General features: G+C 51.7%; 1 protein-coding gene across 1 annotated transcript in view; it reads right to left on the bottom strand.

Moving 5' to 3' along the window:
- Positions 1 to 4,277: 4,277 nt before the first annotated feature.
- ATP1B4 (ATPase, Na+/K+ transporting, beta 4 polypeptide) overlaps positions 4,278 to 13,675 on the bottom strand; it is an 11,217-nt gene continuing 1,819 nt past the window's right edge. The window contains 8 exon segments of the mRNA XM_009889342.1: positions 4,278 to 4,439; positions 5,362 to 5,457; positions 6,164 to 6,220; positions 6,534 to 6,539; positions 6,808 to 6,998; positions 7,275 to 7,379; positions 8,212 to 8,340; positions 11,113 to 11,275. Of these exon segments, the coding sequence (XP_009887644.1) occupies positions 4,278 to 4,439; positions 5,362 to 5,457; positions 6,164 to 6,220; positions 6,534 to 6,539; positions 6,808 to 6,998; positions 7,275 to 7,379; positions 8,212 to 8,340; positions 11,113 to 11,275 (909 nt within the window).

The raw sequence follows: 13,675 nt of genomic DNA, 5'->3' as shown, positions 1-13,675 counted from the left end.
GTCCATCTTGGTAAAAGCCTTTTGCAGCTCGTGAGCTGTGATTGCCAACTGTGGGACAGCTCAAGAGCTGCCAGGTCTGCAGGGAGCTACTGACGGCACACAAAGTTTCTGTCCTCTGCAGCAAGTGTTTACTAAAGCTGCTTTAATATTTAATCTCTTTGTGCATTGAGCCTGTATCTGTGTCGTAGGGAAAATACCTTCAGTAATTCACGTGCACAAAGGAGACAGTCAACACTGATGTTGAATTAACTCACAATAGCTATATATTCAGGGAACAGATATTTCTAAAGAATTAGTTCTGATGTTTGAGACTCAAATACCTGTATGTTCAATTGTTCTTGTCCTCACTGTGGCAAAATATAAGCTTTACCTGAATCTGACAAAACTGATTTGTGTACCACAAATGGGCTCTTGAACCAAGTTGTCTTTTTTTAGGAGTGTAATTTAATGCTGCTGAGTTGGACTGTGTGCTTTGGTTTTGGTTGTTTTGGTCTTTTTTTGTTGTACCTTTGCTCTCATAATACTTGATTTCCCTGCCAGAGTGGTAAAGGGTTAATTATTTTGAGACTGGCAGTTCCCGAGTAACACCTGCTTGTCAGAGCGTGTTGCTTCTCTGCTGCCAGCAAATGGATTCCAACTATGGTTTCATGCTCAGATTGTAGATCAAAATATTTTGCATCACTTTTGGTAGGTTATTTTCGTAAAATGTGGCAATTTCCTATATACACACGTATATGTATATTTTATATATACATATAAAGGTTTATTTTAGGCTTCAACAGAAGTCAAAGATTGAGCCAGCACTTTAAGGTTGTTGTAGCATGAAGAAAGGTGTGTACAATTCTCCAGATCTTGAAATTGCTGTACAAATATGCTGAAAACACAATATGTGTATGGAAAATAAAGTTAACTAAGGTGTTTATAAAGCTTTGTGTTAGTGTAAGTAGACACGCATGCCATTTCTGAGACCTTTTCCAAAGGGATTGTCAACGTGCCTGGGTCTGGATGTTGGTGGGCAAACAGAAACTTTTGCTTCTAAGCTGTTCACACACTTACGTCCCAATCAGTTGATTTCTTTGTTGATTGGATCGAAGCATGGGTCCAGCATCTGCTAAAGGATTGTCTGCTTCATGGATCCTTCCAATTGACAGGTAGGGAATAAATATAAATAAAGTTTTGTCCTGTTGCTAGCTGGAGAGCTGTTAGTTTCATGGCCTGAAGCATGAAGGGTTCGGTTTCCTTTCAGGATGCTACAGAAATATAAATGTTTTAAAAGAGCAAAAGCAATTGGCAGGTGGGGAAATGTTTGTGGGTTTAACTTATTTCTGATGTCAAAGGAAGATCCACTACCATGGCAGCATCTTCCTTAGCAGAAGCTGGTTTCTGTTGATCAGAACATGACCTTTCAGATAAGTTGTGTAGGCAGAACGATTGTGTTGCCCTAGCTCTGTAGGTGTCATGTGGATAACCACATCTGAGCAAAATTAGAATCATAGAATAGTTTGGGTTGGAAGGGACCTTTTAAGGTCATCTAGTCCAACTTTCCCCTGCAGTGAGCAGGGACGTCTTCAACTAGATCAGGTTGCTCAGAGCCCCATCCAGACTGACCTTGAGTGTTTCCAGGGATGGGGCATCTACCACCTCTCTAGGCAACCTGGTCCAGTGTCTCGCCACCCTCATCGTAAAAAAATTTCTTCCTTGTATCTAGTCTAAATATACCCTCTTTTAGTTTGAAACCATTACCCCATGTACTATCACAACAGGCCCTGCTAAAAGGTTTGTCCCTATCTTTGTTTTAGGCCCCCTTTAAGTACTGAAAGGCCACAATAAGGTCTCCCCAGAGCCTTCTCATCTCCAGGCTGAACAACCCCAACTCTCTCAGCCTGTCCTCACAGGAGAGGTGCTCCAGCCCTCTGATCACTTTTGTGGCCCTCCTCTGGACCCGCTCCGAGAGGTCCATGTCCTTGTGCTGAGGGCTCCAGAGCTGGATGCAGTACTCCAGGTGTTGTCTCACCAGAGCAGAGTAGAGGGGCAGAATCACCTCCCTCAACCTGCTGGCCACGCTGCTTTTGGTGCAGCCCGGGATACAGTAGCCTTCTGGGCTGCAAGCGCACATTTTCACCTCATTGTAGAAGGCCACTAGGTTGGTCAGGCAGAACTTGTCCTTGGTGAAGTCGTGCTGGCTGTCTCAAATCACCTCCTTGTCCTCCATGTGCCTTAACATAGCTTCTTAGGAGGATCTGTTCCATGACCTACCCAGGCACAGAGGTGAGGCTGACAGGTCTGCTCTGGTAGGAGCGTCTATTACCTGGCTTAAGAAGTTATCCTCCATGCACTCCAGGAGTCACCTGGATTGCCTACAGCTCGCCACGCTACTTTTCCAGCAGATATCGGGGTGATTGAAGTCCCCAGCACGACAAGAGCCTGCGAGCGCGATGCCTCCTGTAACTGGAGTAGGAGGGCTTCATCAGTAGGCTCCCCTTTGATTGGGCAGCCTGCAGTAAACACCAACCACAAAGTTCCCTTTGTTGCCTCAGTCTCCAGTTCTTACCCATAAGCTTTCAACCTGCTCGTGGCTATTCTTCAGAGACAGCTCTTCACACTCTTATCTATTTCTTGATGTAGAGGGCAATGCCTCCGCCCCTCCTTCCTCACCTGTCCCTTCTGAACAGCCTGTAGCCATCGATAGCCGCAAAATTAGTTCGTAAACTACCTCTGGTTCAGGTTTTTAACAGTTCTTAATAAATAGTTTTTGTCAGATGGTTAGCGTACAGTGAGTCTTATTGTACTGGGCTTCTGAACTCTTTGGCCCTCAAAAGTTAATCAAGTGCTCAAAATTCTAGGATCACATTGCGTGCTGCTTTGAAATTCAGTCCCTGACTGGTTAGTTCAGGCAGCTGAAGCCACAAACTGCATCTCTTACACCAGTGTTTTAAGAATGGTACCACAGAGTTAATTTTACTGTAGTCACTTTATTTTTAATACAAAAAATGACTTCTTAGAGACTTATATAGATCAGGAGATGATGGCAGATTAAGTACCTGGACTAGGATGTAGGACAAACATACCATAATGCTCTTGTTCAGTCAGTAATTTTAGTAAGTGTGCTTCCCAACTAGTACATTATCCTAAGGTGTCCTGTCCTGCTGTGTTCTCATAGCCCGTAACGTGCAGAGTGTATTTAATCTCTGTCAAATACGAAGGCTGTACACCCATGGGCCCGGCGGGTCAGGCTGCCCGCGCAGCAGAGGTTGCTCAGGTGAGCGGCACTCTGCTCGGAACAGGGCGAGTGTGCTTCGTAGGTCTTTGGGGATGATAAATTGATGACTTCACTAATACCAGCATCGACCCCTTAACGATGGAACAACTAAGCATTTCCCTGTGGTTTTCTGCAGCGTTATAGCTGTGACCTCTCTGGAACAGGGAAGAACAGGCCTGAAATATTTGGGGCAGGAGGGCAGGTGGGAGTCTAACATGTTTCACTGTGCCTGAACAGGGGAAGGAGGAGCCGTCACCCCGCGTTCCGTGACAGGGAGAGAAGAGCTCCTTTCACTCGTCCCAGCCTAATAGACTCAATGAGGATTCCTGGGACAGAGAGAAGTACTGGAGTGAGGAGGAGGAGGGAGAAATGCATTAATCTTCCCACTTCAGAAAGGAACAGTTGGAAAGGTTCAAGGGCAAATGATTTTCTCTATGGCCTTTGCTCCAACACCTTGGGTGTGCTGAACAAGCTGCGTAAAATGCTGCAGTCAAGATGCTCCTGGTGCTGGAGATCCTAGGAGGCATTTTGAGTTCTGCCATTTTCACTTTTTAACTGTGTCATAGCAGACATAATCCAGATTTTTTGCTGTTTATTATTTTAACAAGATTAGTGCTAATAAACTACCCTCTTGTTAGGTTTTGCCTGAGAAATACACATAAAACTACAGTAAAGATTAAAGCCAGGAAAAATGCATTCCACAGCGGTCACTCATAAAAGACCTTATGAAAATAGTGTTCAGATACCAGAGTTTTTTTTAATCAAAACTGAAATGCTTTTGCAGGTTCTCTGCCCAGGAGATAACTTTTAATTTTTACTAATAATGATTTACATCAGATGATGAAAAATGTGGTTCCATGCTCCATTGCATCTCATTTGTTTCCTAACTATGAACAAAAATAAATTAACAAAAATCTCCATGTGCCTGTTTTTCCTAGCAGAAAAAAATGCTGGCTTTATGCTTTAAAAGGAAAAAGCCTCTGATTGACTTAACCTAAGTGCCCAGTGTTTGCGGTGGCTACTTTCCAATGCTGAGTGTGAAGATGATTCGGCCCAGGAAGCGGTCGCTGTTAACATTGTTGATAATACCTTTCCCATTCAGGCTGCACTGAATGTGGACCAAATAATTCTTCTTCACATCTGTAAAGTGCATAGCCACCAGCGGGGATGTATAGTTGACCTGGAAAGAAGGGACATTTAAGTGTCATTAAGCAGGCAGTGCTTTCATGTTCCATAAAAATCATTAGTAATTGGTTCACTGTTCCCAGGCCTCTGCGTTTGCCTGATGTCCATCATGGTCCCTTGGGATGCTGGAGCTGAGCCTTTCTGTGCCTGCGCATCAGAGGGAGGGGATCATGGCCATATTTTGCACTGCACCATGCCTCTTGGGTTGATTAGCTAGGACAAGCAACACCAGATGATGGGACTCTCAAATACTTTTTTTGCTGTTCCAAAACCCAACCTATGGCTTATAATAAGAAATCTGCGGTGATCCTCTGATCTGTGTGCCCAAAGGACATGCCGGCCTGGAGTCTGGGGCTGTTACTCACCCTCAGCCAGCAGCAGTGTGACAACAGGAGTCTCGTGCCTACCTCATTTTCCATTTCAGCGTTTGTTGTGAAGGCGCGTTAACTCCTAACGCTCTACAGCCTATCACAGACCAAAGCAGTGCTGGCCAGCATGTTCAGAAAGAGCCACCGATGTCAGGCTGCTGTGTTTTCACCCACCCGCCTGCAGTGGTTTTGTCATAGCTTTGACAGAAGCCCCTTTTCTTTCCTCTTGTGTCACCGAACCCCTGACTTCCCTAACACCCTGGGAAAATGCTGGTGTTGAGACCTTCTCCGGGAGTTAGCAAAGCCAGTCTTAGTCTCCAGATGATAAATGTAATCATTGCCATTGCTGGCAAGGGGGAACCGGAGTCCCGAAGGATTTCCCGCAGTTTGTCAAAGACAGAAATAGAGTGCTGTAATCCCAGTGCCCGTGGCCTCCCTCCTGCCTGCATCTGCCCAAAATAGCCAGAAAGCACATCTGTACTCTGTGCAGCAGCTCCTGCCCTCTCCTTCCCAAGGAGACATAACAAAGATGCCAGAGTCCTTACTTACATGAGTGAACTTGCCGTAGTAGGGATAATACATGAGATCAAATGTCCCGTTTCCGGGGTAGAAGTCCACCGATCTGAGATCGCTCTCATTGCCTTTCTGTGATTGGAAAAAAAAATAAAGGTACACACACAGCACGTGGGACACAAAATACAGCTCCCTTCAGAGTGAGGTGAAGGAGCTTTAATACAGGCATCTCTCGCAAATCCACATCAGGGCTCCGCTGCGCCTGCCTGCACGCAGCGTGTTCACCGTGACAGCCAGCTGATGCTGCAGCGAGCCAGAGCATAATGGTGCTATGAAGGCACAGGTGAGGGTTACAGAATTTGGTGCCTGCCAATGCCTCCCTGTGCTTGCCTACTGCTTTATTGCTCTCTAAGGGTACGATCCAGCCGCTGCCAGGGCAGTGGGAGCCCTTCCTTCACCCTATTGCTGTAGGCTTGGGAGGTGCTCCCCAGCACCAAGGGTCCTGCAGAGCGGGTGGGGATGGATGTGAGCAGCTCCTACCTCTTCCCCCCCAGCTCCAGGCTCTAGCTGGCACCCCAGCACCCAGCCTTGTGGGCCTGACAGTGATGCTGGCAGGAGCCAGCCGTGCTCAGAGGGTGAGGGCCAGGGTGGGAAGCAGGAGACTAGTGGCCTCTGTTGTTCTCAGCAGATCAGCCTCAACTTGCGCCCAGAGGCATCGCCAATGCTGGGTCCTGTGAGTGTTTGGGGCTGAAATGATGAGAGATATAGGTTGGGTGCATCAGAGGGAGAGATTTGAGCTTCTACACACCACGCTGCCGAGCACAAACGAAAGCAGTACCTGCACTTTGCAGTCCACGCTCACGGGGACCCCAGCACCAGGGCGGTAGCCTATGATCTGCAAAAACAAGAGACACCCGTGCTTGTATGAAATGCAGTGCCAAGCGCCTGCTGCCTCCCTTCTCCAGGGCGTAAGCTCTTCTACGTGCCAGTCACGTTGCTGGGACAGGAGTTACATGTCCCTTGAAGCAGGGTCTGCCAGCCCGTGCGGTGCAGCCTGCCCGTGCCTGAGTGCGGGATTGGTGCCGGAGACCAGAGGGAGAGCAGAGCATCCAGACAGCCCAGACTCACAGCTCACACACCCCACACACATTTCTCTTCCCAGCAGTGTGCACTGTGCCACCATGCTACCAGCAGATTTCTAAATAAACTCGATTCTATGAAAATTCCCATTATAAAGTGATTGGGGTCTGAGGTGTGGCCCTAAACCTCAGTTCCTCCCACACAGGGGTCTGGCACAAGACCCTCCAAGCACTCAGGCCTCAGCAAACCAAATTGAGCAAGTTTTGTAGTGTTTCTTTCTTATGTTTTCTAGCAGGTATGAGCCAGCAGGTTTGGGGATTCTAGTTCCCTTTTTCCCTGGGCCTGAGAAGTGGAGGAGTTTCGGTCCCTGCATGGTCTTTACTCTGTCACGCTGGGATGCACTGAAGGAAGGGATTTTTAGGGCTGGCCTTTAGAGTAGCCAAATGTTGGATCCTCAATGCCAGAGCAGTTCTGCAGCAGTGAGCGCTTGAACTGGCAGGCCTTCTTCTCCTCGCTTTCGTTGCCCCCTTGGATGAAGTACTGTCCTGAGACGCACTCAATATTCTTCTCCTCTTGAACTTTGTCATCATAAGCTGGTGGGGACCAAGAGACTTGTTAATGTTTCTTAAGACCTGCACAGACCCATGGTCTCAGAGTACATCCGCATGTCAAGGGAGTTAGAAAGTCCCACTGGGAAAGGCAAGGCATCTCTCCCACAGAAGGTCCTGTGACCACCTTATGACCCTTCCTTTCTAGGTGGGGGTCGTGAGATGCCGAGAGCTGATCCACGCCCCAGAAGGAGACCCCTGCACTGTGTGCATGGATACAGACCATGGCCAACATCGCTCCTGGGGTGCCTAAGGGCTTACCTGCTAGGAAGTGCTGCATGCTGTCCACGTAGGGTCGCCATGTGCTGGGCTGAGAGACGTTGAAGGCAATGGTGAACCCATTCAAGTATGGTCTGATCATTACTCCTGGAGAAGGAAACAGACCCCGTTAGAGCAGACACGGGTGGATGGACCACAGGCTTGTTGCACTATCACTGGGCTTGGGGCTGGGCGCAGGCACAAGAGCAGCACCACCAGCTCACAGATAAACTCTCTCCTCAACCTGCTGATCTTTCACCTCCATTTCATGCCCAGAGAACACCATGAACATCAAAATATCCCAGGGAACATGGGAGACCTGGAGGGTTTCAGCAGCACTGCAGGAAAGCGACAGGCTTGGGGCTGCACAGGGAGGCTGAGGGGTCCCCATGCTCCCAGTCACACAGCCAGCTCCTGGCAGGGAGCAGGGTGAGGGGGCCTCATGTTCCCCACTGACATGAAAACACAGGGAAAATGCTGCTTCTCACATAGGAAAAGTAGTTTTTTAACATTATCTTGTCGAATAATAATGCATAAAACCTACTCTTGACCAGCGTTTTATTTTGAAGATATAAGGTATAAAGGGCCAGCAGCTGAAATGAAGGGACATCACCTATGAAATGCCTAAACTTGCCCGTGCCCATTTACCTTGAGAATAATTAGCCTAATAATTAGCATAATAAGAATAACAATTAGTACAGTTAGAATGAATGCTTCACATGGGGCTATATAACACGTCTGATCCTCTGCAGAGAACCTGCAGCCCGGTCAGTGCCCCCAGGTAGGTGGTAACACCCCGTGTTATGGAGAGCTGGTTGCCCGTAAGAGTGTGCATCTCCAGCAGGGCTTTACCCGCGGTCCCTGCCATGCCATTTCGGTAGCACTTGGCTGGGCAAGTGCCAGCAGAGGTGCCCGGGGCCGGGCTGGCTGGGGTACGTACCTGGTGGAGACACGCGGTCCCGGTAGGTGGGTGTGTAGGGGCTCAGGGTGAGCAGCATCACATACATGCAAAAGGCAAACATTCCTGCCAGGCACGTATAGAAAATGAAGTAAAACAGTAAGATCAAGCCTGCAAAAGAGAGAGAGGGCATGTTGCTGTTAGCACAACCAGAGCACGTCCCACGGGCTGCGTCCTGCAGGGATGCTCAGCTATGCTCAGCACAGCATCCTCTGCAGCTCTGAGTCCATTGTGGAGGTGGGAGCTCGCAGCCCCGCTCCACACACAGACCCTGGCATTTTGGGGTGCAGGACTCTCACCCAGACACACTCCCTGCCCAGCCCTGGGGCCGGGTCAGCTGCCCTTTGGCTCTGTACCCCTTTTGCTGCATGGCCCTTCCCAGAGCTGGGTCAGGACCAGGTCTGTGTGTCCACCTGCCTCAGCTCTCTCCAACAGACAGACCCAACCTTGGCTCTTGCCCTTCCCCCCCTTGGCATGGTAACATGTGAGGGTACCCAGTGGCTTCAGCACTTCCGAATTCCCAGTGGGGACTGTGGGGTGATGCTCCTTCCCCAACTCCCATCTCCTGCACGGCAGGGACCCCTCTGCTGGGACTGAAGGAAGCAGCATCGCTTGGGGGCTGCAGCATCGCTTGGGGGCTGCAGCACCGCTCAGGGGCTGCGGCACCACTGGCTGTTTCATAGCCCTGAGTTCCAGGGAATGGGTTTGTTTTTCCTCTGGACCAGGCTGATGGCTGAGGATGTCTCAAGAGGCCACGGCCTATGAATAAAACCCAGCGACTCAGAAAGCCTAACCCAAACATTTCCCAGGAGAAACGTGCCGGCAGCTCAGAGGGAGCCTTGGGAACGCAGATGTGCACTCCTGCCGTGCTTCTGATGGGGCTGTGGTGCTGGGAACCACTGCAGGGCCATGTCCTGCTGCTGGCCGAGACGGGGCTGATGGGACCATCACCGCTGCTGCTGGCGCAGCAAGGACAGCGTCCAGCCCTGCCACAATGATGCTGGGATGGTGCCTCTGCACCAGCCTGGTGGGGCAGGAGGGGCCGCTGGGGTGCCAAGCTGATGCCTGTTGGGAAACGGTGCTGCTACCGTTCCCACACTTACGTTTCCTACAACACAGCAGGAAGCGTTGTCACCGGCAGAGCTGGGGGAGCCGCCTTTCCCAGGGACTGGGACCTCCAGTGCTGACCCTGTGACCAGCTGGCTCCCTGCATTTTGGCCATGCACCTGCCCTGACACCCTCCCCCTTTTTTCCCCCCCCACCTTGAGGAACACCTTCAGGGCCAGCATGAGGGAGCAGTCCCAGGCTGGACAAAGCCCCTCCTCCTCACCCATGAGATCAGAGCGGGGCAGTTCAGCTCCATTCACCTCCAAATGCTCTCATTTTAAAAGAAAATTTGATCATAATAGTAGCTTCAATGTAGCTCTCTCCTGCAACCCCTGTATGGGCATGTGAGCCCACACGCATGTGCAGCTGGGGATATGTGTATCCATAGGGCAACAGGGCCATATAGGACACCACAATGCTCCCTGGGTGCAGGAGGACACTGCACCCTCCCTGAAGCTGCAAATAAATAATTTCCAGCAGTAGCCACCCGGGGCCACATCCACACCAGCCTGAGCAAGTCCTCCCACAGGGCTTTTCTCAGCACCTGGCAGAGCCTCCAGAAACCCAAACCCACATCCCTAAGGACTGTCACCCCTGTACTGCTCCCACACATCCAGCGAAGGACCAGCAAAACCAGGCTGCCTCCGCAGCTGGCAAGGGGCATGGGGGAGCAAACGTGGATTTCAAGGTCTGTCCCAGACTCATGCTTGTCGGTTTTCGGACTCCTCCGGTGCTCGTGGGCAGTTTCCTTTGTTTCTCGTGGCTGTCCCCACAGGCTTTGCAGAAAACCCAGAGCACTTGGTGGGGGCACAGGCAGGCTGCGGGGCTTGCAAGAGCATTGCCAGTGCCATCTGCCGAGGGCTGCAAATTCTGAGCAGCAGCCCCCAATAATTTGCAGCCTTACACGGGTGTGGATGTGCCCATGACGCTGGGCTAGGGTTGGGGATTTTCACTCTGCTGGGGGGGGGCATACACTGTCAGAAGAACAGAGCTGCAAAGGTGGATGGCATCGCGTGTGTTGTGGCACCTTGGTCTCTGAGCCAGCAGCAGTGCTTGCCCCGCAGCCGTGGGCTGCTCTTAACCACCCGGGGCACCTCCAGGACCAGCGATAATCTTTGAAGGCCACATGGATATGGATTAAATAGACATGGTGCTCAAACCCCTCTCTGGCACATCCCAGCCCACCGGCCCCAATAGCACCTGTGGGCTCTGCTGCGGGTGCCGCGTCCCACCACAGGAAGCTGTGGTGTGACAGTGACCAGCCCTTCCCTCTCCAGAGCCGGGGCGCACCCAGGCAAGGAGGGCTGCTCAATCCCATGGTGCAAACCCTCCCCTAAACGCCTGTGCCGCAACCTGGGCTCTCTTCCCTCACCAACACTGATGACCCCAAAGCCACCTCCCCATGGGCTCCTGACTTACACAGACAGGAGCCGGGTCGCTGGTGGCAGCAGGGCTGCGTGGCTGTGGCAGACCAACCTGCAGCCCCCGCACTTGGTCAGGCTCTTAATTTCTTCCCAGTACACGGTCCGGGCAGCCCAAAATCTTTGTTTTTATGTTCTCAGTAAACGTTCACATCCAAACCAAGAGTAACTTTCCCAAAGTTTTATGCTTGTCCTCCTCACTAGTTCTTTATTGCGCTGGTTAGAAATATCTACCCTGACAATGTGGGACAGGGGTGGTCAGTCCAAGCTATCAAGGACGTTCACAGGCAAGTGTATCCATTGTGAAGCAGAAAAGGCAACAATCCCAGAAAGTGGGGCTCAAGCAAGGACCTACCCCAGCTCTTGGCTGTTCTCCCCAGGCATGTTCTCTCCTCCGGGTTCCACAGGAACATCTTCATCTCCCCAGCCAGGTCTGCCCAGGTTTTGCTCCCCATCTCTGCCTTGGTCTCGTCCTCCCCTCTGTCAGGATCCTGGACTTTCTCCTCGTGCTTATTTTCCTGGAGGAGTTACAGAACACAACCCCCACACGCAAGCTGAACATCTCATTGGCCAAAAATAAATGCAAAAGCACTTAATAGCTGGAAATGTTTCAAATTTCCATTTTCCCATCATCACTCTTGAGTTAAAGAGAGGCAGTTTTGGCTGTTCTGACTTGAGATTGCTTAGATCCCAGCATCCATTTTTCCATGACATGTACGTCACTGCCCTCACACCAGGTACTGTCTCCTTGTCCTGGCACTTACAGAAACTCATCTTTTTGCACCTGCATGAACATGACAAAAGCAAACGTGTGAGCTGGGAGGGCCAGGCTTGTTCCCACGCTTCTGCAACACCTCTGAGCTCAAGTGCACGTTTTCTGTGATACCACAGATGACAGCAGGCGGCATTATTTAAGAGGTCATCCAGTTTGTTTTTCTTGGCATGTGAGCAAGTGTTTAGTCTTTGGAGAAATCCCTGTGTTGTTATTTTTTAAATTACACTAAGTTCCAGGGAAAAGCATCTCCCCAGGCGGTGAGAGTTTGCTTTTTGCCTCGGTGGTGAAAACTCATTTGGCCGGAGCTCGGGACACAAATCTCTTTGTACTTATGCCTGGCCAAGACTTGCTTGAGAGGAGACACAGCAGCTGTCCCTAACCCCCCTTGAACCTGGGCAGGCTCCGTGTCTCCAAAAGCAGGCAGTGAGGTGGGAGAGGGTGCAGACCTCGCTTCAAGCTCAGGGCCGGGCTGGGTCAGGTACTGCTGGGCAGAAGGGGTGATGCCAAGATCTGGATGGGTTCATCACCTCCCCGCGCTTTAATGCAAATGGTGCTGCAGGGCTCCGCAGCTCCCAGCTAGCTCGGGGCTATGCTTGGCCAAGGCCACCATGCCCACTGCGAGCGTGGCCCCACAGCAGCTGCACCAACATTATCGCCCTGTGTCTGCACCCAGGGCCACGCAAACCCGCTGGCCTTGGGCGCCTGTTGGAGCCAGGGCCCACCAGCAAGATATTTACACCCCATGAGTCGCCGTGGGGGAGCTGGGAAGCCGCAGACAGCCTGGCAGAAAGTCTGGCTTGGAAACACCTTTGAATCGGAGGGGATTAAACCCTGCGCAGACACACAAGTATGGCAACACAGTGAGAATGGGGGGACAGCACCAACTCCAAAGCCTGAATTCGTGCCTTGGGGAGCCTGGGCCAGACCCAGGGGGGCTGTAAACCATCACCATCCCACTGATTGCTCCAATCAGACTCAGTTAAAGCCCCGGTGGGGCTCTTCTGGGAGCACGCCTGCGTCAGAGCGCTGCTGCCAGCAAAATGCCTGCGGCCGCCCATACAGCAAAGGCAACGCTTGGCCCCGGTCCCGCACTCTGGGGCTGGAGCCCTTCCTAAGCCAGCTCCTGCATGGCCACAGCCCTGTACCACGCAGGGCTGATGAAACCACAGGATTTCGGAGCAGGGAAGCAGCAGCCCCAGCACAAGTCACCAGCAGGGACATGGGAGAGGAGGTGCAGGGGTTGCTGGCTGCCAGGACACCAACAGAGGAGCAAGTGATGGAAGAAGAGAAGGAGGAGGAGTCCTCCTTCCTCCTGCTCTCCTCCCCATTAAATAAAAGAGCTACCAGCAGCTGTTCTGGAAACATTTTCTCAGACTGCTGGAGTTGCGGGGACTGCTTGGAGGGACTCTGCACCAATACTTGGTGTTGCTTTGGGAAAAGCCCTTTGGATTTCACACCAGCTGCAGCTCGGAGGCAGTGAGGGCAGCACATGGGCTGTATGCAGAGCCCTCGCCCAGAAGCTGCTGCTGATGCTTTGAGCTGTTGGGGGACACAGGGATGGACCCCCATGGCCTCTCTCCCGGGGAACCCCACGGCTCTGGCCTGCAGAAGGCTTTTGCAAGGAGGGAAAAGTATCCACACTGCATATCCAGCACTCAGTGAAAGGTCCCATCCTGCCAGCTGGGAGAGGCCACAAGGGCTCCATGGCAGTGCAGGAAGGCTGAGGGGGGCCCGGTCTCTCCCCACGGGCAGGGAGGTCTGCATGGGGCAGCTGGACAGGAGGGAATGACCCCACTGCCAGGTCTCTGGTGGAAGTCCCCAAGCAAGGGAGCTAGGTTAGGTCTGGATTGTGACCCCTCCCAGGTGTTTTATCTTTGCAGCCCAGGACCAGAGATCATTTTGGGCAGTCCCTTGCACCTGGACAAAGAGCAGCAGGAGCCGGGGTAGAAGCATGCTGGGGCAGGGAGGGGGCACAGGCGCAGTGGGACCTATTGGGACACTGGACAGCCTCAGGCTGCTGCCTGCCATGGCAGCTGGGGTGACTCTGGGTGGCAAAGCAGAGCTGGGGTTCATCCTTGGAGGGATCATGCTGTTCTGACAGTCGTGGCTGCCCTGGGGGAGACCAGAGGTTTTCCCCCATCCT

This window comes from Charadrius vociferus, unplaced genomic scaffold, assembly GCF_000708025.1.
Source record: "Charadrius vociferus isolate BGI_N301 unplaced genomic scaffold, ASM70802v2 scaffold7, whole genome shotgun sequence".
Taxonomy (NCBI): domain Eukaryota; kingdom Metazoa; phylum Chordata; class Aves; order Charadriiformes; family Charadriidae; genus Charadrius; species Charadrius vociferus.
This window is presented reverse-complemented; position numbering and strand designations above follow the sequence as displayed.